General features: G+C 58.0%; 2 protein-coding genes across 3 annotated transcripts; one reads left to right on the top strand and one right to left on the bottom strand.

Moving 5' to 3' along the window:
• Nucleotide 1: 1 nt before the first annotated feature.
• Nucleotides 2-6886, bottom strand: TMEM259 (transmembrane protein 259). 2 transcript variants are annotated; one of them, XM_006050484.3, is made up of 11 exons: nt 6488-6886; nt 3291-3572; nt 2747-2846; nt 2525-2635; nt 2156-2278; nt 1970-2070; nt 1824-1881; nt 1653-1736; nt 1431-1563; nt 1259-1358; nt 2-1172 (listed from the first exon to the last, which is right to left on the bottom strand). In XM_006050484.3, exons 1-11 carry the CDS (start codon nt 6737-6739, stop codon nt 627-629), a joined length of 1890 nt encoding a protein of 629 aa, XP_006050546.1. In that variant the 5' UTR covers nt 6740-6886; the 3' UTR covers nt 2-626. The 2 variants fall into 2 exon arrangements, with proteins under 2 accessions (XP_006050546.1, XP_025148583.1); XM_025292798.2 differs by having other exon boundaries at nt 1653-1733.
• Nucleotides 6887-11430: 4544 nt separating this feature from the next.
• On the top strand, nt 11431-19659 carry CNN2 (calponin 2). Its single transcript, XM_006050485.4, has 7 exons — nt 11431-11589; nt 15957-16078; nt 16566-16632; nt 16740-16877; nt 17793-17909; nt 18032-18178; nt 18650-19659. Exons 1-7 carry the CDS (start codon nt 11527-11529, stop codon nt 18923-18925), a joined length of 930 nt encoding a protein of 309 aa, XP_006050547.1. The 5' UTR covers nt 11431-11526; the 3' UTR covers nt 18926-19659.
• The last annotated feature ends 116 nt before the right edge of the window (nt 19660-19775 follow it).

The following is a 19775-nucleotide window of genomic DNA, read 5'->3' as shown; positions in this document are numbered from 1 at the left end:
CTGGACGCTGTCAACAGTTTATTCTATATACAAACACCATTTTGTACACTGCAATTAAATAAGAGTGGAATGAGCGCTCTTCTGCATTCCTCACAGAGTGATTGGGTTGGGTCACCGGCCATCTCCCCACCCACAGCAGGGCAGAACCCCGGTTCCCCTGGCTGCCTTAGATGTTGGCGCCTACACGCCATCGGGCCGAGCTCCACATTCCCGGGCCCCCAGCCCGGGCACGTAGGGTGGCCGTGGAAAGGCACTGGGCATGACAGAGCACCAGCTAAGCCAGCCCCACCCGATGCTTTGCTCCGGGGCAGCTTGCTCCAGACCTTTCACCACCCTTTCAGAACCTTTCATGGAGCCCCCACCCCTTCTACCCTGGTTCACAGGCTGGTCTTGATTTACTAGCTGAGGAGACCCACCAGGGACAGGGACAGGTTGTAGGCCGGCCCCATGCCCTGGGGGAGAGACGCCTGCCTCCCAGCAAACCTGATGGACCCCCAAACCACCCAAGGCAGGCTAAGCATTCCCAGAGCCACTGGGGACAGTCTCCCTGACCCCCAAGGGCTCCAGCCAGGTCACACCCAGCTGGCTTGGAAAGCCAGGGATAGAGGCAGTCAGCTGCCCAGGGCTCAGGAGCCGACCTCCGAGGGTGTGTCCACTAGATCGGTGGACGCAGGGTTGGGCCTGCCCCCGCCGGTGGTCTGAGAGACTGCATCAGACCCTGGAGAGTTGCTTGCAGGGGCACTGTCCTGGGGGGCCCGTAGGAGCCCCCCACTGGGGCTCAGGGGGCTGCCTGGCCGCCGGTCCAGGAGAGAGGCACTCAGGCCAGACAGGAAGGAGGCGTCTGTGATGATGGCAGCCGTCTCTGCCATCCAACCCAGGTCACCACTGGCTGCTGCAGCCACTGAGGCCGCTGCGGCCACCAGGGAGCTAGGTGCCTCAGCCACAGGCCCGGGGCCCCCGCCAGCACCTGGCAAGCCAGGGCCCAGGGCAGGGGACTGGCTGGCAGCGTCGGGGGTGATAGGTGGGATGCCTCCATTGTTGTTCAGGTCGTCTGGCAGGGCTGTGGGGGTGCCGGGGCCCAGTGGTGGTGTCTGCAGCAGCATCTCCTGGACACGGATCTGCTGCAGGATGGCGGGTAGTTCGTAGTGGTGGAAGAAGTAGATCATGGAATGCTGCGGGGGGTAGGCACCGGGTCAGGCGAGGGACCCCCAAAAGGCTGGACCCTCGGGCCGCCAGTCCCAAGGAAAGCCCACCTCACCTGGATGAAGAGCCAGGAGGTGACGAGTGCCAGGCTGCTGTACTGCCCGTTGAAGCGGTAGTGGTAAGCGTAGAAGGCAAAGTGGTACAGGTAGAAGAACCTGCAAGGGGAACAATGAGGTGCTGCCCACCCGGCTGCCTCCACCCCGGACCACACAGCCACCGGTGCCCACCGAAGCCAGTGCCGCTTGCTGGTGTTGGTGTGGCAGCAGATGGCGTCATACTGGTCAGCCAGCCACACGATGAGGATGATGTAGAAGGCCGTGGTGGTGTCGTTGAAGAACTCAGACATGATCGCCTCCATTCCTGGTGGGGGGAGACAGGAGCCACCAGTTGAGGTGGGTGGCCAGCATGCCAGGTAAGGGGGGCAGGGTGTGGGGGCGCAGGGTCCTCACCCACGAGGGCCAAGATGACGGTCAGCAGGGGCGCTGCGGGGAAGGCGATGGCCATGTTCATCTCCAGCATCTGCAGCAGGTCCACTGCGGGAGAGGGTGGCGGGCGGGCAGACCGGGTGAGGCACCCGGAAGTGGGGAGGGGCAAGGGAGATGGCCAGAGGGGACACTCACCAATGAAGACGAAGATCTGATGGTGGGAGTAGCGCAGCAACATGGACACGCTCAGGGTCTGCAAGTGGGTCACCGTGAGGCCTTGGATGGCTGCCCCGCCCCTCTGGCCCCACCCCGCCCCACCCCACCCCGCTTGAGGCACTCACAAAGATGACCATGATGACGAAGGCGGCCAGGTAGGACGTGCGGGCCATCCACATGCTCACGAAGCGGTAGTGCTCCCCAGACACCACATTCCTCAGGAAGCCTGCATGAGGGGTGGAGTGAAAGAGGCACTGAGCAAGCGCCTCAGCCCAAGCCCCACCTAAGCAGGCCCCACCTTCGCCCTGCACCTTTGTTCTCCTCGTTCTCCGCCAGGCCCTTCACGCTGGACATGAGGATGTCATCATAGCCCAGGAACTCGGCCAGCAGCAGGCGGCTGAAGCGGTCACCAAAGCATTGGTCCCGCGTGGGATCTGTGGGCAGGACCGGGACAGGGATGTTAGTCCAGGGGTGCAGAACTCCACTGCCCAGCAGAGCTGTGACTGACAAGTGTGGAGGAACGGAGCCTTGGGAAGTTTCCTGCAACTGGGCAGCAAGGGCAACCCTGAGACCTTGGACACAAGTGCTTCCGGGTCACCTCTCCAGAAGGAAAATACCCAAGATTGAGGAGGAAGGAGCTCCCTCCCCTGGGCCTTGCTCTGCTTGGCAGGGGCACTCACCCAGTGTGACCACCATGACAGGGATGCTGAGCCGCTGGCGCGTAGCCTGCGACAACCTCAGGAAGCCGTACTCCAGCGAGTACTCCACGATGTACTCGTCTTGCGGCCAGGCTGCGTGCAGGGACGGCTGGTCAGCAAAGGAGCCCTCTCCTGGAAGGGCTCGGGGGCCTGTACCACACCCCCACCTCCATCACTGGACGTAGCCCCAGGGAGTGGTGGTACCTTTTGGGGGCGTCTCAGGGAATGGGAACTCCTGGCTGTCATTTAAGGCCTCGGGGCCACCTGGTGGCTTGAACACCTTGGGCTCGATGTCCAGTTCAAACTGCACAGTGAGAGGCAGAGGTCAGCAGGCCCTTGGTACCTAAGGGTTGGCCTGGAGGTCTCTGCACCCCCCAATGGAAGGAGATGTACCGCTGACCCATAAAAGCCCTAACCCCAACACTGAGCTCCCTGAGATTTCCGGGTGAGGGTCTGAGGGATAGGATCAGCGAGGTGGGGCCTCCTGCTGGGTCTGTACCAACACTCCGCCCACACCCACCCCTGGCCTCTGGCCACCTGAGCACAGCCCTCCCTCTAGGTTCCCCATCCTGTAGGCAGCCACACCACCAAGGATGGCCAGAATCACCTCAGAGCTCTAAGCCCAAAGCCTGCTTCTCAGCCTGTCTGCCCTCAGCACCCCAGAACCAGGCCTTCAGTAAACAGCTGGGAAACAGCCCAGCAGGTCAGGAGTGTCCCCTGCAACCCTGACCATGCCCCGGCTGCTCACCTTGATGGAGCTGTTCCCGAACATGTCCATGGTCAGCTCCTCCTCCTCCTCCTCCTCCTCCTCTAGCTCCAGGCCATCTGGCTCCACGGCCAGGCCGGGGAAGCTGCCATGGCCACCATCACAGAACTGCAGGAAGACGGGCGCGCGACTCGAGTTGTGCTGCACCTCTACCCGCAGGATGCCCTCACGGGGCCACTTGTCACGCACGTGCTCCAGGCAGTTGATGGGTGAGCGGGAGAAGACGATGTGGATGTAGGCCAGGACAAAGAGCACGAACAGGGCCTGCAGGGCAGGGAGTGGTCAGGGGGGAGATGCCTGGGACCCGCCCCCCCAGATGGAGGACCCTTCCCAGTACAGGCCCCCACAGCTGTAGAGCCTCCCACAGGCCAGCCTGCACTGGGGCCAGAGATGTGGCCACAGGCTCAGTGTCCCTGGGAACCCCAAGCACCTCTCCACGTGTATGGGGACCTGTGAGCTGACGACGGGAGTCAGCAAAGTGTGGGGCCTACAGTGGCAGAAGGCTGCGGTCAGAGCTGACCCACAGCTCCAGCTGTGTTCCCTGGGCCCCAATGTCCAGCAGGAGCCAGGTCCAGGACACTGTTCACCCTTGGCCATGAGGACAACACTGCACCACATGCCGAGACATCACAGAAAGTGCTGACATGCAGGTGGCAGGATGCCAGGGGCTGCCCGAGCTCGTCCCTGCAAGGCACGTGCCTGCCATCATCCCCAGTTTGCAGACAGGAAACCAAGGCAGAGGCCACACAGCCAGGAGAGGGTGGAGCCAGGAGTTAAACCTGGAGGAAACACCAGGCAGGGTAGCTAGGTTCTGAGAAGGGCATATGGATAGATGGGGGACCTGTGACCTCAGAGTGGCCAAGTCCCCACTGTCACCCTGAAGTCCCCTCCAGCGCCCCTCACAGCCCCCCTACCATGAACTGAAACCCCAGGTAGGGTCCATCACCCTGACCAATTGGGTGGGTGCCTAGAGATGGGCCAAGACTCTCGCCCCACTGGACAAGGCCTGCCCCTGAGCTGGACCTGGTTCCCCACCACCTCCATGGAACAAGCCGGCAAACAGCTGCCTCCTAAGACCTTATCGGCAGACACACCAGGCGGCCCCGCCCCCTTATCCCCCTCAGCATTTCAGGAATCCATCCAAGGCCTTTTCTGTCCTCCGCCTGGCAGCTGGCCTGGCCATATCACAGACCCTGGGTACTCTAGCCCCCAACCTCTGATACCCTGTGACTGAACACTCCACCTCACTGGCCACGCTGTCCCGCCAGCTCCACGGCCTTTGCACACGCCATCCCTGCACCCACCTCCTTCCTCCCAGCCTGAGGCTGTCTGCTCTGACTTGGACCCTGCCCTGGTGGCTGCTGCCTCTCCCCTCTTCCTCCTGGTCAGCCACTCATCTCTGGTCCCAAAGATTGGCACAAGGTGGCAGGGGGCACGTGGTGGCAGGGAGCAAAGCGGGAGGGGGGGACCAGCTCTGCAGGTGGGACCAGAACAGGTGCCACAGGAAGAGGCGACCAAGTGAGGTGGGGAGGGGAACTTGATCTCTGCAGCAAGAGTCCAGAAGCTAGGCAGCTGGAAAGCAAAGAAGGGAGCTTTCTGGAACTCAGGCAGCCTCAGAGATTGGCTAGCTCAGCCTTCACTTTGCAAAGGAGGGAAACCAAAAGCACCAGGGGTCAGGGAGGGACCTGAGAATTGAGGGGGGCCTTCTGGCCGCAGCCCCATGGAGAGAAAAGATGTAAGGAGCTAAGGGTGGCCTGATCCCACGGGCCCCCACACCAGGGGCACAGCCTGGATGTGCGGCCTGTCTGCCCAGTTGGCCCAATCCCTGACTTGCTCCTTGGTCCCAACTGGGAAGCAAGTGGAAGGACAGAGTCAAGGCCTCAGGCCAGACTCTCAGGAAGGCTGAGCTCCGTGGGGGCCCACTTCACACAGGGCACTCACTCCCTCGGGTGACACGGGCTCCTCCTGAGGGTGCAGGGAGGCCAGGGCTTCCTTCCAGGAGGCAACCACGCCCACACCCGGCCTTCTGCCCACTCTCAAGCTGCTCATGGGTCCCACACACCAGGTAAGGGAAGCCCTACTGAGGAACCCTCCAGAGTCGAGGCCCCCAGGGGGGACACCTGCTGCCGCTCAGGAAATGGGAGGCTCAGTGGGGACCCACTCCCAGGTCTGTAGGACAGCCCTGCACGCGCCCCTGCTACCCAACCCCAAAGAGCTGGCGGCTCCCAACCTCGCTGGCCCGTGCCCCACCTGCCTCAGACCCTCTTCTGTGGACAAGGAATTCAAGTTCCCTTGTAAGTCGGCAACCGTAGCCCCGGCCCCCACCTAGGGGGGCCCCCAGGACAGGACACAAACAGGACCAGCCATTTCTCCATTTCCTCAGACCCGCCAGCCAGCCAGGGTCCGGCACCCAGCGGCTCCCTCCCAGAGTAAGACCTCTCTCCTTGGAGGGACCCGCGCCGGCCCTCCAGGAACCGGCGAACCGCCTGCACAGCTGAGGGAGGACGAGGGGCAGGTCCGCGGGACGCCCCTCACCGAGCCAACAGCGGCACCGCTGGCTGGGGCTCTGCCAGGAACCCTGGTGACGTGACCTCGGCCTGGTCACCTTCCCCCAGAGGTTCAGAAGGGGTAGAATCTGAGTTGGAGCAGAAGGGTCCAGGAGGCTCGCCCCAAGAAAAAGGGGGAGAGAAAAGTGGGGAGCAGCTTCCGGTGCAGGTGGGCGGTCCGGGGGTGTGTCCAAAGAGGCGGCAGTGGCGGTAGGGCCCGGAATCCCCGGGTATGTGGTTCGCGGCGAGGTCAGGTTCAGTAGTGGGGACGGGGTCATCCCGGGATGAGGATCCCAGGCGACAGGGTCGAGGGTCGCGGGACTGGGCTCCGGTCTCCCGAGGTGGGGACGCCAGGAAGGGCGAGGCCAGCGGTGGGGTGCGGCCTGGAGGGGCTGGGAGTGAGTTCCTGGAATCGGGATCAGGGGCCACTAACTCGGGGAGGCTCGGGCCTTGCCGGGTGGAAGTTTCTGGGAAGGGTGGCGGGGGTGGCAGGCTTAAGGGAAGGGTCACAACCGGTCCCGCCGGGTCTATGCCTCCGGGAGGGAGGGGCACGCTGCCCCGGACGGAGTCAGAGGTCGAAACTCAGGGGTAAGGGGTCCATCCGCTGGGGTTAAGGGTCAGGGCTGCGGTCACCTTGAGCAACACGAAAAACTCGAAGAGTCGACGGAAGGCGGGCGGGAAGAGGCGCGAGTAGGTGACAGCCATCTTGAAGAAGAGAGCGTGGAAAAGCCGGTCGCGCACGTTGATGAGAGGATTGGGGTTGAGGTTGGGGGTGCGAGGCCCGCGCGCGGGGGCCTGGCCGCCGCCACCACCGCCGCCACCGCCACCGCCACCACCGCCGTTGGGCCCAGGCCCCGGGGCCCCGGGTGCCGCGTGCTCCGACATGCCGCCCAGCGTAGCACCCTAACGGCCCGCGGCTCCCCGAGGGCGCCTCCTGGCCGCCATCGGCAGTCTTCGCCGCCGCCGCGCTCCTCACGGCCGCCGGGCCGCCGCCGCCATCTTCCGCCTCCGCACCCCAGCTGACGCCAGCGAGTCGCCGCGAAGGCTAGAGCGGCCTCCTTGCGCTCGCGGGGCACTCTGGGAAGCCGGCGGTCGGCCCGCGGTGGCTCCGCCTTCTAGAGTCTCAGCCGGCTCGGGAGCGCCGAGGGGTGGGGTGCGTCTGTCCCCGGTCTTTTGCATATTGCCCCCAGTAGCCTCCACCGCTGCAACTCGAGCGTCAAAATTAGTCAATATCTGAGGCGTTTAGAAGTGATAAAATATACTGAAAGGAAGTACGACTGTTGGAGCTGTTTTCTACGTTGCACTCTAGAAAACTATACTGAAAATAGGTTCACAGTAGAGTGTTCTGGCTGAAAAAATGATTTGATTTGCGGTCTTTAAATTACGTCCCCAGAAAGCTTGTGGGGAATTCTTTCGGCCGGGGCCGCTGTTCCCCTAAGCCGACTAACCTGATGCGCCGTGACGTCATAAAGGCCCGTGATGTTGCAGGGCCTTGCTTAAGTACCACCTCCCCCTTCTCGCGGAGGTCGGTGACTGGAAGGACTGGCAGACCTCTCTCCCTCTTTGCACTTGGTGGCGGTCCGGGGGATTTTAGGGGTCCATAAGAGGCCAAGTGAACTACTTTTGCCCAACCTTCCAGCCTTCGGTCCGTTCCCGACTTTTGGTTGTCCAGTCGCTCAGTCTTGTTGGACTCTGCGACCTCATGGACTGCAGCACGCCAGTCTTCCCTCTCCTTCACAATCTCCAGAATTTTGCTCAAACTCGTATCCACTGAGACGGTGATGCCATCCAACCGTCTCATCCTGACTAGGTTTTCCTTTTGATAACGCGGGCCACTCAGCACCACCCGTCTCTCTCCGGCTCTTAGGGCGCCAGACCTGCCGTTCCAGTCATTCCAGGACGGCTGAGCGGACAGCCCTTTGTCAACTAAAGCGGGATCGCAAATGGTCTATACCTGACCATGCCCTCCTTGTTGACTGCCCGAGATGTCCCAGACCTGAGAGCCCACATATGGACTACAGACATGCTCATTCATTCATCGTTGAAAAGCCCGGGCGCCTCCTAGCAGCCACGGTAGTAACAGAATCCAACATTCACTAAGCACCTACTGTATGCCAGGTACAGTACTTCCACCCCATGCTCCAAAGCAAGAACGGGTGGGCTGCAGCCTGGAGCATGGAAGGGCAGGAGGAGCCAGAGGCTGGGTGTGGGAGAGGACACCTGAGTACAGACGTTGGGGAAGGACACCCAGGGAACATTAAGAAGGGACAGTCAGGGCCTCTGAGAAAGACCAGGGTGTGAGGCAGGCATGGCGGGGAGGAGACTTTTCAGCTGTTCTAGAGCCTCAGAGAACTTTCCAGACCTACCTGCCTGGCTTCATAATCCAGGGAGCCCCACTTCCTTGAAGTGGACAGGAAGCTAAGGTCATCCCATCTCTGCCTGTTTCATAGAGAATGCCCTGTATGGGGGCCTAGCATACAGTGGCTGCTCAACCAATGCACATTCTTGACACTGTTACAGGTCACCCCCAGATCATTTATTGGTCACAAAAGGAGAACACAAACTCCTCTTTTATAATGGCGAGGCCAGTTGATGTACCCTTGACCTGGGGAGAAAACCCAGCCACTCAGTGGGGGTGAGTGAGGGGGCTGTGGGTCCCTGAAATGTGCAGCGAGGTCTAATGCATTAGCCATATGTGACTCCTAAGTTCTGGAAATGTGGCCAGTGCAGCTGAGGAATGGGATTTTAAACTTTATTTTTATTGAGGTAATTTGTATTGAAGTAGGGCCGTGTGGCAAGCGACTGCTGTACCGGTAATCCCCGTCTAGTGCTTACTTCCACGTTAGGGAGACACTCGACCCAGGGGAGCAAATGAAAGTTACTGTCACAAAAAAGGAAAATGGGGGGAAACAGTTTTAAATCTAAGACAGAGATGCGGAGAAGGACCAGGCTCTGCACTTCTGGGGACAGTCGGAGACTTTATTTTATTCTTTTTTAATTGGAGGATAACTGTTTTACAATGTTGTGCTGGTTTCTGCTGTTTTTTGGTTTGGGTTCATCTTCTGTTGGGGACTTCAGAAGTTGGCTGGATCTCACAGAACGCTGTGAGTGTCACTTGGGACCTGTCTGGGATGTGTGAGTGGCATTGGGGCTGGGAGCCCTGCTTACGGCTTACTGAGAAGGTTCTAGAAGGGAGACAGTGAACAAGCCAAGTGGAGTTTCAGATAGAGAGCACCACGGGAGCAAAGGCCCTGAGGCAAGCCTGTGGCTGATTATTGGAGGCAGAGCGAGGAGAAGCCCCATGCCTCTGGAACACAGTGAGCTAGGGAGACCTGGGGACCTGGAGGACACCTTTGTTGAGGAGTGATAGGGAGCCTGGCGGATTGTGAGCAAGGGAGATGCTGACCTGAGTTAACAGGCTTGTCATTTTACTGTAACTATCATTGTTTTCTTGTTACTGCATCATTTGGCGCATAGGACCCCCGGGGTCTCATGCAAAGCCCAGAAGGCCCTCATCGTACCTGCAGCCCCTGTGCCCACCCACCCAGACCCTGGGGCCCAGCACAGGCTGGGGCTGAGGCTCCAGGGTTTCCTGCAACCCCGAGTCCTCCAGCCGTGGCCCCCATCCCAGAGTACCTGAATCTGTCCCCAGTGAGCCTGCGTCACTCCACAGCCCTCCTTACCCCTACAGTGTCCCCAGGGTCAGTCCTGGACGGAGAGATGGGCGCCAGCGTTCAAGGCTGTAGGGCAACTGCAGAGGCCCCAGGCCTCTTGGCCAGGTTCCGAGGCTGAGCCAAAATTCCTGAGATTTTGACATGCCCTTATCTCAGCTGACCGGGAATTTGAACCCAGGTAGGGCCCACTGAGGTTGTAAGATTACACAGAACCACATAGTTCTGTAAGCCTCAGGTCCTGGGGGGAGTTTCTCAAATTATAATATTCTAAGCTTTTGGAACCTTAGGGTTTTGAATTTTCAGATGTCTGATCTGAATTTCTGGGTTTCAGGAGGCTAAGAATATAGTGTGTTCTCAGTTGTTCAGTTGTGTTCGACTCCTTGCTATCCCATGGGCTATAGCCCACCAGGCTGGCTCGAGCCTCCTTCCCACTATTGCCAGCCCCGACAGTGCCCTGGTCCTGCCCCCTGTGGAATCTGCAAGGAGTCCAGCAGTACAGCCCCCACCCAAACAACTCCCCACCCAGACACTGAGAAACCACCCTGTTCCCATACTCAGCCGCACTGTCTGGTTGACCACTGGTCCCTATTTCACAGATAATGAAACTGAGACCCGGATGGGAAGGGACTCACCCAAGACCACCCAGCTAGGACCTGAGCTCTGAAGAAAGGAGCCTTCACATAGAATAGAAGATGTATAGTCAGAGAAAGAGTCAATAGACATCAAGAAAGTGGGGTACTGGGGAGGGGTGTTCCTGGGAAGGGCAGGGTGAGTAATCTCTAAGCCCTCACAGATCACCTGTCAAATGTTTCAAACTCCTACTTATGCTTCAAAACCCCACTTCCCATGCCCACTCTTACATGCCTCTTTCCTTTACCCCTCCTGGGGAGCACCCACTCCCTCCTGGGGTTCCTCCACCCCAGACACCTCTCTCTGTCCTGTATGTGCTCACATGGGGTGGGAATGTCTATGCCAGGGTCTGTCTTCCCAGGGATGGGCAGGGCCAGAGCCAGGAGGGAGCCAGTATAGCTTAGCAAGGGATTGGCCCAGTGGCCCTGTCATAGAGCTTCTGATAAACAAGTAAATAGGTGTGTGAATGAATGTTACTGAAAAAGTGAAATTTATTCCTTTACTAATTTATTGATTTATCTGCACAAGCAGGCAGCATGTATTGAGTGGCAAGTGTGTGCCTGGCTTGGTTCCCTTGGCGTCCTCAACTCTACCCCCAAGGCATCTCCTGACTTCAACTCTCTGATGTTCCATCTTCTCCCCATTCCCACCATCCCCCAACCCAGAATCTAGGGTCCCTTCTCATCCCCCACTTCCCCAACCTATCTGATTGATCTTTGCACACTTTCAACCACTGATGGTCCCTCCAAGTCTTTGCACTTTTTGTTCTGCCAGGACAAACAATACCCTTTGGACTGGCAAACTCCTACTCTTCCATCAAAGTCCCAGCGCCAATGACCCCCTCGGCTGAAGAGCCTGTCCTACTTCCCTTGCCTACCACCTACCACCACCTACCACTAGGAGGGTTTCCAGAAGCGGACCTAGACCGGGAGGTGCCTCTAAGCATCAGAGAAGGGTCCCCCCTCCCCGCATTAGTGTCCAAAGGGAATTAGGGTCTCATTCAACCATTGTCCCCCTCCCATCATCATGTAGAAAGGTTAGTTGAGGCCCAGAAAGTATGGAGAGAGCCGCCCGGGGGCTCCCAGCACTGAGTAGGAGAGGGTGCCGGGTCTCCGCGGTGCGAGGCCCCGTCCCTCCCGGCCTCAGTCTCCCGGGGGTTCCGAGGGGCGGGGCGGGGGTCGGGCGGTTCAAGGGCTCAGGAAGCCCGAGGCCTCAGGAATCCGGCGCGGCGCAGCCATATAAGGACATGTGCGCCCCGCGCCAATCAGCGGTGGGGGCGGGGCGCTGGGTCCGCGTCCCCTGTCCGCTCGCCCGCCAGCCCGGCCGTCGGTCCGTCCGTCCCGTCCCGCGGCGCCGCGCCCGCCAGCCATGAGCTCTACGCAGTTCAACAAGGGGCCCTCGTACGGGCTCTCGGCCGAGGTCAAGAACCGGGTGAGTGAGGGGAGCGCCCTCTCCGCCAGCCCAGCCCGTCACACCCTCCGCGGTTGCAGGGCGGGCGCCCCGCTGGCCTCCCTGGGCATCGGGGGCGGCCCTCCTCCCCCGAAACTCCGAGGGTGCCTCCGACGCTCCTTAAACTCTGGGGAAACAGTGAGGTCTGTGCTCTGGCACCCACCCCAACATCTAGGAGCGGTTGGGTCCAACCCCTTACCCAGCCCTGCTCCCTCAGCCTCTTCTCGTCTGAAGCCCCCCGCCACCGCTCTGAACCCCCCCAGCCCTGGGCCCCTCTAGCGCTTCAAGGCCTGAGAAGGTCCTGAGGGAACCCCAGCGGCCCCTTCTCATCCCCTCCCCCACTTCTGCTTTTGGACCACTTAACGCTTCGGGGAAGAAAAGGGGCGGGCCAGGTGTTTTTGAGAAGGGTGTGGCCCCCCCAAAAGAATTTCCCGACTTCTTACACCTGGGAGGTGGGGCACTGGATGGGTGGGGGGAGTTAGAATCGAGGGGGCCTACCTTCCCCATTCTCTTTGTCACCATCTGGCACACTTAAAGAAATAGCAAAGAGGTCCACCAGTCCCCTGAATGTGACCCTAGCATGTGGGTTTTGTAACTTGAAAATGCGGGCTAGGGCATGGGGGGGTGGGGCACACTTCTTTTTCAGAAAGTGCTTTTGGTTCCAGCCCCAGAGGGCAGGGACTTCTGCAAGGTAACACAGCAGGTTCAGCGCATCCAAGGAAACAGGAGCAGAGAGTGATCCCTGCCCCGAAGGGCAGAGGGAGAGGTCCTAAGCCGGACACACAAGGGTTTTCCAGCTGGAGGGGAGTTTGTCATCCCTGTCCACCCCCTAGGCACATACTGTCACCAGGCACCTGGGAATGTGGCCCCAGTGAAGTGGCTGACAGGAGCTTGCCTGGGCACACTGGGGACACAGCCCTGCTGCCCCCCAGGTCTCTGCCAGGTCATCAGACCAGAGGGAGAATTTACACATCTCAACTCTGTGAGCTACTAGCCCATTTGGGAAGCCCAGATTCTGAGCATGGTCACCCGGCAAGCTCCCCATCGATTCCCCCTTGAACACACAATTTCACACTCCAGCAGTAATGCTTTGGTGGGTGCAGAGTGTTGACAGTCCCCACCCAGCCGAGACCCTGCTTAGCACATAGACAGAGACATCGCTCAAATCGGCCCAGACCCACTTAGCAGATCAGAGGCAGGGTCAGGACTCGAACCCAGACCTGGCATAGGCCGTGTCCAATGGCCAGCAGTCCTCCTGGGCAGCCGGGCATTTCCCCCGAAGCAGCAGGATGTGGGTGAGGGCGCAGCACCTCAGCGGGGTGGGGGCAGCTTCCTGCGATGGAGTGGGATGGAGGCAGGTTGTTACCTGCCCTGTGGGGGATGAGGTCAGAAGCTCCTTGTAACCAGCCCTCAGTCTGCGGGCCTGGAGAATGGGCGGGGCCCTCACCCCCTCACCGGAGTCACCTCAGGGACCCACCTGAATTGGAAACCAGGTTCCTGTTGTTTCTAGACCGTCCACTTTGAGAGGAGGAAGACCCCCTGCCCCCCACCCCAGGCTTCAGTCCCACTGCTGGATGGCATACAGGCAGGCTGAGGTCCAGTGCATACCCTTGAGATCTCTGGCTGGCTGGGGGGTCTGGACCGCTGGGAACAGCTGGTCCTGATTTAGCAGGGAGGCAGCGGCTGCATTCCTGGCAGTTTGCGGTAGAGAGGAATGCGCTGAAGGCCAGCTGGGCAGCAGGGTGGAAGGCGGCCTAGCGGGTGGGGCCAGGCCAGGCACCCCTGCCCGGGACCCTCCCTGGCCCCAGCCCCAGTGAGCTGTCGAGGACGAGGATGGGGCCCAGCTGGGCAGGCAGGCCAGAGATCCAGACCAGCCTGCCTGCTTCAAGTTCAGCGACCCTAATAACACCCCCTCCTCCCCCACCACCCTTCTGCCAGGCGTGGGAACCAGAGACAGGAGAGGGAGGAGATCCGAGGAGGGAGTGGGCTGAACAGATCAGGTTCACTGGCCAGCCTCCCGCCTTTGTCTCCCCTGCACTCTGAGCAGCTCAGCCCTGATCTCATGTCTAGGGGTTTATATGCAGGAAGCAGGAAGTGGAGCCCAGGTCTGGAAAGCCTTAGGAAGACCATTCAAACATAGCTGGGGAGACAGAGGCATGAGGTGAAACCTGTCCATAGTCATTGAGGTGGGGGCTGCAAGGGCAACTCTGAGTCCTTGTCTCTAGGAGGTGTGGAGGAGAGAGCATGGTGGGCACAGGGTGAGTAGAGGTGAAAGAGGGGTCTGGGGTTGGGGCTTCCCAGGTGGTGCTAGCGGTAACCCGCCTGCCAATGCAAGAGACATAAAAGACGCAGGTTCGATCTCTGGGTTGGGAAGATCCCCTAGAGGAGAGCACTCCAGTATTCTTGCCTGGAGAATCCTGTGGACAGAGGAGCCTGGTGGGCTATGGTTCGTGGGGTCACAAAGAGTTGGACACAACTGAAGCAACTGAGCATACGCGCACGGGGTTTGGGCAGAAGTCCACGCAGCTGGGCAGCCAGGTCCTCAGGTTTTTACCACCCCTCCAGGGAGCTGCCCTGGGGCTGTACACACACCCTGTCCTAGGCCTCCCTGGATGCTGTGGGACATGCCCTGGGGGCAGCCAGTGCTGTATTTGTGGGCAGTGTTGATGGGGGAGGATGAGCCTCCTTACTGAGAGAGAGCCTGAGTTGGGTTACCTCTTGTCGCTTGTCATGAGCTTGGACCATCAGCTAGGAGGTAGATCATACCGCAAAAGGTAGAAAAAGCTAGAAAGAAGATAAAGCAGGGACTTCCCTGGTGGTCCTGTGGCTAGGACTTCACATTCCCAGGGCAGGAGGCCTGGGTTCAGTTCCCGGTCAGGGAACTAGATTGCACATGCTGAAACTTCAGAGTCTGCATGCCACAACTAAAGATCTTGTATGCCGCAACAGCCAAGCCAAATAAATAAATATTGTTTTAAAAAGAAGATAATAAGGACTGGGTGTGGGGGATGCAGAGGGTCGTCACAGCCAGGTGGTCAGGAAAGACCTTTCCAAGGAGTAACCTTCAAGCTACAACTGGATTAAAAGGAGGGACCTGTGCAAACATGAGTCCAAGGTGGCAGCATATGAAAAGGCCCTGAGGTAGCCACTAGTGTGGCCAGTTCAAGGAGCAGAGAAAGGTTCAGTGGTTCCAAATTAAAGGTAGAATTATCATGTGACCAAACACTTCTACTCCCTGGTATATACCCCAAAGAACTGAAAACAGGGTTTCAAATAAAATTTATAAATGGATGTTTATACAGCTTGACTCACAAGAGCCAAAAGATGGAAGTGACCTAAATATCCATCAAAGGGTTAATGGATAAGCACAGTGTGGTCCCTCCACACACAGGAGCATCACTTAGTCAGAAAAAGGGGTGAAGGGCTTCCCTGGTGGCTCAGTGGTGACGAATCTGCCTACCAATGCAGGAGACACAGGTTTAATCCCTGATTTGGGAGGATCCCACATGCCATGAAGCAACGGAGCCTGTGCTCTGGAGCCGAGAAGCTGCGACTACTGAAGCTCACTCACCCTAGAGCCTGTGCTCCACAAGAGAAGCCACTGCAGTGAGAAGCCCACGCTGGCCATGACTAGAGAAAAGCAGGCACAGCAATGAAGATTCAGCACAGCGAAACAAATAAATAAAATTATATAAAAAGAAGAGTGGAGCCCTGACACTTGCTACATATGGATGGACCCTGAGAACACCATGCTCAGTGAGAGAAGCAGACACAGAAGGACACACAGGGTGTGATTCCACTGATGGGAAATAGCCAGAACAGGCAGATCCACAGACGCAGAGAGTGGGTTCCTGCTTGTCAGAGGCTGGGGAGGTGGGGAGAGCTAATAGGGAGGGGCTTACTTTTGAGGTGATGGAATGTTCTGGAACCAAATAGATGACGGTTGCACAACTTCGTGAATGCACTGAATGTCACTGATTTATGAGCTTTTGAGTGGTACATGTTGTATGTTTCTCACCATAATTTTAAAAACAACAGAGAAAGGCCAGTATCTCTTGTGCTGGGAGACCAGGGAGGTGGCAGGCATGGAGGCAGATCCTTTAGGTGGAGGGTGGTGGCAGGGCCATGTTGGCTGCCCTGGGGGGTTAGCACCATTGAAGGTAGATTAGCCCGGATGTTTATCAGAGAGAGACTGGAGTTTATCTGTGCTGATGGGAAAAGTGAAGAGTCTCCTCCAATGGTGTGGGGACCTCCTGACTACTATGTTTCTTCTTTCCGCAAACACTGGGTCTTGCCCCATGAGGAGCTCCACTGGGCTCATCCCAACCCTGTGCCCTCTACCCCTCCAGCTGCAGTCCAAATATGACCCTCAGAAGGAGGCGGAGCTCCGAAGCTGGATTGAGGGACTCACTGGTCTCTCCATTGGCCCAGACTTCCAGAAGGGTCTGAAGGATGGGATCATATTGTGCACGTGAGTGTGTGTGTGCACTGTGCTCATCACCCTGACACTGCTATGCATGATGAGGTCATGCTGTGTGTGACTCCTGCCTGCTTCATCTTGATGAGTGTCTGGTCTTGTCTTCTTTTTCCTGTGTTACTGCTTTGATCTTTAACGGGGAGCATTCCCTTAGGAGAGCCTTAAGGTTTCTGGAGGCCTTTCTTTGCTGCCCCTAATTCAGCTGTGGTTCAAACATTCCATGGTTTGCACCTTAAAAATCTTCATGGAAATTCCCAGAATCACTGGATAGCTCAGTGGTTCTGAATTGCATTCCCAGCACTGGTTGGTGTCATTCTTCGGCATCTTTGTTTCTTTGGTGGGTGGAGACTGGATTGTAATAGGGGAGACTTAGGTCCAGAGAGAGGGTGGCCAGGAAGCCGTGAATGAGTCTTGGGTCTCTGAGGTTCCCCTACACTAATGGAGGTTCCCCTTTTCCCCCCACCCCATGTGTCCTCCTCAGACTCATGAATAAACTGCAGCCGGGCTCAATCCCTAAGATCAACCGCTCCATGCAGAACTGGCACCAGGTGAGGGACCAGGGGGAGGGAAGTGGAACCAGAATGGGGCTGGGGGACCCTATCTGACAGGTGGGGAGACCAAGGCCCCTCACCATCCTTCTCTTGCCTCCTCCCAGCTAGAAAACCTCTCCAACTTCATCAAGGCCATGGTGAGCTACGGCATGAATCCTGTTGACCTGTTCGAGGCCAACGACCTGTTTGAAAGTGGGAACTTGACTCAGGTGCAGGTGTCTCTTCTCGCCCTGGCTGGGAAGGTGAGGCTCAGAGAGGGTCAGCAACCTGCCCAAAGTCACACAGCAAGCCAGGCAGAGATTTTTCAGATGCTCTTCATTCATTATTTTACAAAGATTTCTGAGCACTCATGAGGCGCCCAGCACTTTGAATTCAAGGGTGACCAAGGCAGACACAGTCCACCCCTTTATGCACAGGCAGTAAATGAACCTATTTTTTTTTAATTATTTTTAAAAAATTTATGTGTTAGAGCATTTTTAGGTTCACAACAAAATGGAGTGGAAAGTACAGAGACCTCCCATGGCCCCACTCCTGCACAGGCTCCCCCACCTCTCATGCAGTCAGTGACCTTCCACAGGCACCTTGTTACACCCAGAGTTCACATTAGGGTTTGCTCTTCAAATCATTGCTTTACAAATTATAAATTGGGAGAAGCCCCTTGAAAGAAGAAAGCCTGATGGTGACATCTAGGGTCGAAAACTGAGACCAGGGCAGGCTGGAACAGCATTTCAGGAGGAGGGAACAGCGAGCTTCTGCCATGGGGACGGCGGGGTGGGGGGTGGGGGGTTGTGTCAGGTAATTGTGTTTTGAACCCCCTGTGGCTACTACTTGGGCAGTGAGGCCAGGAGACCAGTGAGGAGTAGGGGACAGGTGTGGGGGAGAGATGGTGGCTGGGGCTGGGTAGAAGAAGGTGATGGAAGGTGAGAGAGATGGGAGGTGAGGATGCCCCCCACAGTTCTTGGCCTGTGCAGCTGGAAGGGTGGGGCTGCTCTTGCCTGGGGAGAGAAAGCCAGGGGTCAGGGAAAGCCATTGAGTCCACAGTGCTGGGTGGATGGTACAAGGCCAGGTTGCAGCTGGATCACTGGTCCTCCTCTGGACTTGGATACCTGGGACCTGGCTGCCCCATCCATGATACTCCCTCCCCACTTTCTCCCCAGGCCAAGACAAAGGGGCTGCAGAGTGGTGTGGACATTGGCGTCAAATACTCAGAGAAGCAGGAGCGAAACTTTGATGATGCCACCATGAAGGCGGGCCAGTGCGTCATTGGGCTCCAGGTGGGCACCTGGCTGCTCCAGCATCGGGGTGCATAGGTGGTGGGCTTCTCGTGGCTCCTCAATTTTGGGGCAGGGTCTGGAGGCTTTGTGGAGGCAGCCTGACCTTTCCTGCCTCCCTGCAGATGGGCACCAATAAATGTGCCAGCCAGTCCGGCATGACAGCTTATGGCACCAGACGGCATCTGTACGACCCCAAAAACCATATCCTGCCCCCCATGGACCACTCGACCATCAGCCTCCAGATGGGCACAAACAAGTGTGCCAGCCAGGTGGGCCGCCCCAGTTCCCCTAGACCCCCCTGCCCTGACTCTGCCTCAGCTTGCTGGGTGTCCCCAGGGAAGTTACTACCCAGCTCTGCCTTGGTTTCCTTCAAAGTTGGATGCCCAGAGGCCCATCCAACTCTGATATTTTTAGATCTTGCAGTCATCACTTTTCCTGCTGTGTATCAGTTTGATGTATCAGTGTGATGCTTTTGGAGCATTCAGGTCCACGTCAGGCCTGAGCCCCAGCCTGGGGAGCTTCCTGGCTGGCAGGGAATCTGGACCCAAATGTCAGATTGACTCAACACAGAGTCAGAAAAAAGCGGGTTCTGAGCAGGGCTAGGAAGAATCTGTACAAAAGGAATGTCCACTGTGAGTGCACACAGGGAGGCGGGAAAAGGTGTGGGAACCCGCAGGAAGTTCTCCTCTGGGGGTTCTGTTTCTCCTCTTCCCTCCCTGATGTCTCTTCTCTCTCTCCAGGTGGGCATGACGGCTCCAGGGACCCGGCGGCACATTTATGACACAAAGCTGGGGACAGACAAATGTGATAATTCCTCCATGTCCCTGCAGATGGGCTACACACAGGGTGCCAACCAGAGTGGTCAGGTCTTTGGCCTGGGCCGGCAGATATACGACCCCAAGTACTGCCCTCAAGGCCCAGCGGCCGACGGGGCTCCAGCAGCTGCTGGAGATGGCCCAGGCCCAGGGGAGCCCTCAGAGTGCCCTCCCTACTACCAGGAGGAGGCAGGCTACTAAGACACCCGTGCGGGCCATCTTCCCACATCATTGCCCCATCTGGGTTTTTGGGTCTTTCTGTGTTTTTGGTCTTGTTTTTCTACATGTCTGAATGCTGCCAGTTGAGACTCTGGGGGAAAGGGGTGAAGGCCATATGCAGATGCATGTGGGGTAGGGGGTCCCCACCAGGGCAGCTCCAGGCATCAGGTTTCCCAGCAGACTTTAGGCCAAGCTGTTAGGGGGAAGAAGAAACCCAGGCAAGGAGGGGAACTGGCCCCAAGTGGTTTCCGGTTACGTCTTCCCTGCTTCTCTTTTCTCTGCCGATCAGTTTGTGGTTTCTGTACCCACAGAAGTTTCAGGCAGTTTTAATGAAATGAAAATACTTTTTGTTCAGGGGAATGGTGGTGGTGGGGCGGGGGGCAGGGAGGATGCTGAGAGAAGGTCAGGCCACAGTCCCAAAATATTTTAGGCCTCATGGATTTCCCTAGGACTCTCAGATCACCAATCCTGGGCCCTCCCAGGGGCCCAGTGGGGACACTGAGGCCCAGGCAGGACAGTGGAGTTCTGAGCGCTTGAGACAAAGCCAGCCCCCACCCCCCACACTTGTCCCCACTCCCCCACCAAGTACTGCACTGGGACCCCCACCCAAAGGCCCCCACAGGGACCAGCCCCTGCCCAGGAGCCCTAGGACCAAGAAATAATGTGAAAATACCAACTGTGGACCAAAGTAAATAAAACCTCTTTTTGGAAATGAAGGTGTTGGAGCTGGTGTCCAAGACAACCTGGGGGTGGTGCCTGTCTTGGATTCCCTCTGGGGCCTCCAGGGTGGGGCAAAGGGCAAATCTCTTGAGTGGGTCCTCAGGACTGCAGC

Source organism: Bubalus bubalis, chromosome 9 (genome assembly GCF_019923935.1).
Source record: "Bubalus bubalis isolate 160015118507 breed Murrah chromosome 9, NDDB_SH_1, whole genome shotgun sequence".
Lineage (NCBI taxonomy): Eukaryota > Metazoa > Chordata > Mammalia > Artiodactyla > Bovidae > Bubalus > Bubalus bubalis.
This window is presented reverse-complemented; position numbering and strand designations above follow the sequence as displayed.

Bases quoted from the DNA above. Each gene is read 5' to 3' on its own strand.
- TMEM259 (XM_006050484.3), bottom strand. From the start codon at position 6,739: ATGTCGGAGCACGCGGCACCCGGGGCCCCGGGGCCTGGGCCCAACGGC. The intron at 1,737-1,823 runs GTGAGTGTCCCC...CCTCTCCCGCAG, and splicing joins TCAGATCTTCGTCTTCATTG to TGGACCTGCTGCAGATGCTG. The intron at 1,173-1,258 runs GTGAGGTGGGCT...TACCCCCCGCAG, and splicing joins CCTCCTGGCTCTTCATCCAG to CATTCCATGATCTACTTCTT.
- CNN2 (XM_006050485.4), top strand. From the start codon at position 11,527: ATGAGCTCTACGCAGTTCAACAAGGGGCCCTCGTACGGGCTCTCGGCC. The intron at 17,910-18,031 runs GTGGGCACCTGG...GCCTCCCTGCAG, and splicing joins AGTGCGTCATTGGGCTCCAG to ATGGGCACCAATAAATGTGC. The intron at 18,179-18,649 runs GTGGGCCGCCCC...CTCTCTCTCCAG, and splicing joins CAAACAAGTGTGCCAGCCAG to GTGGGCATGACGGCTCCAGG.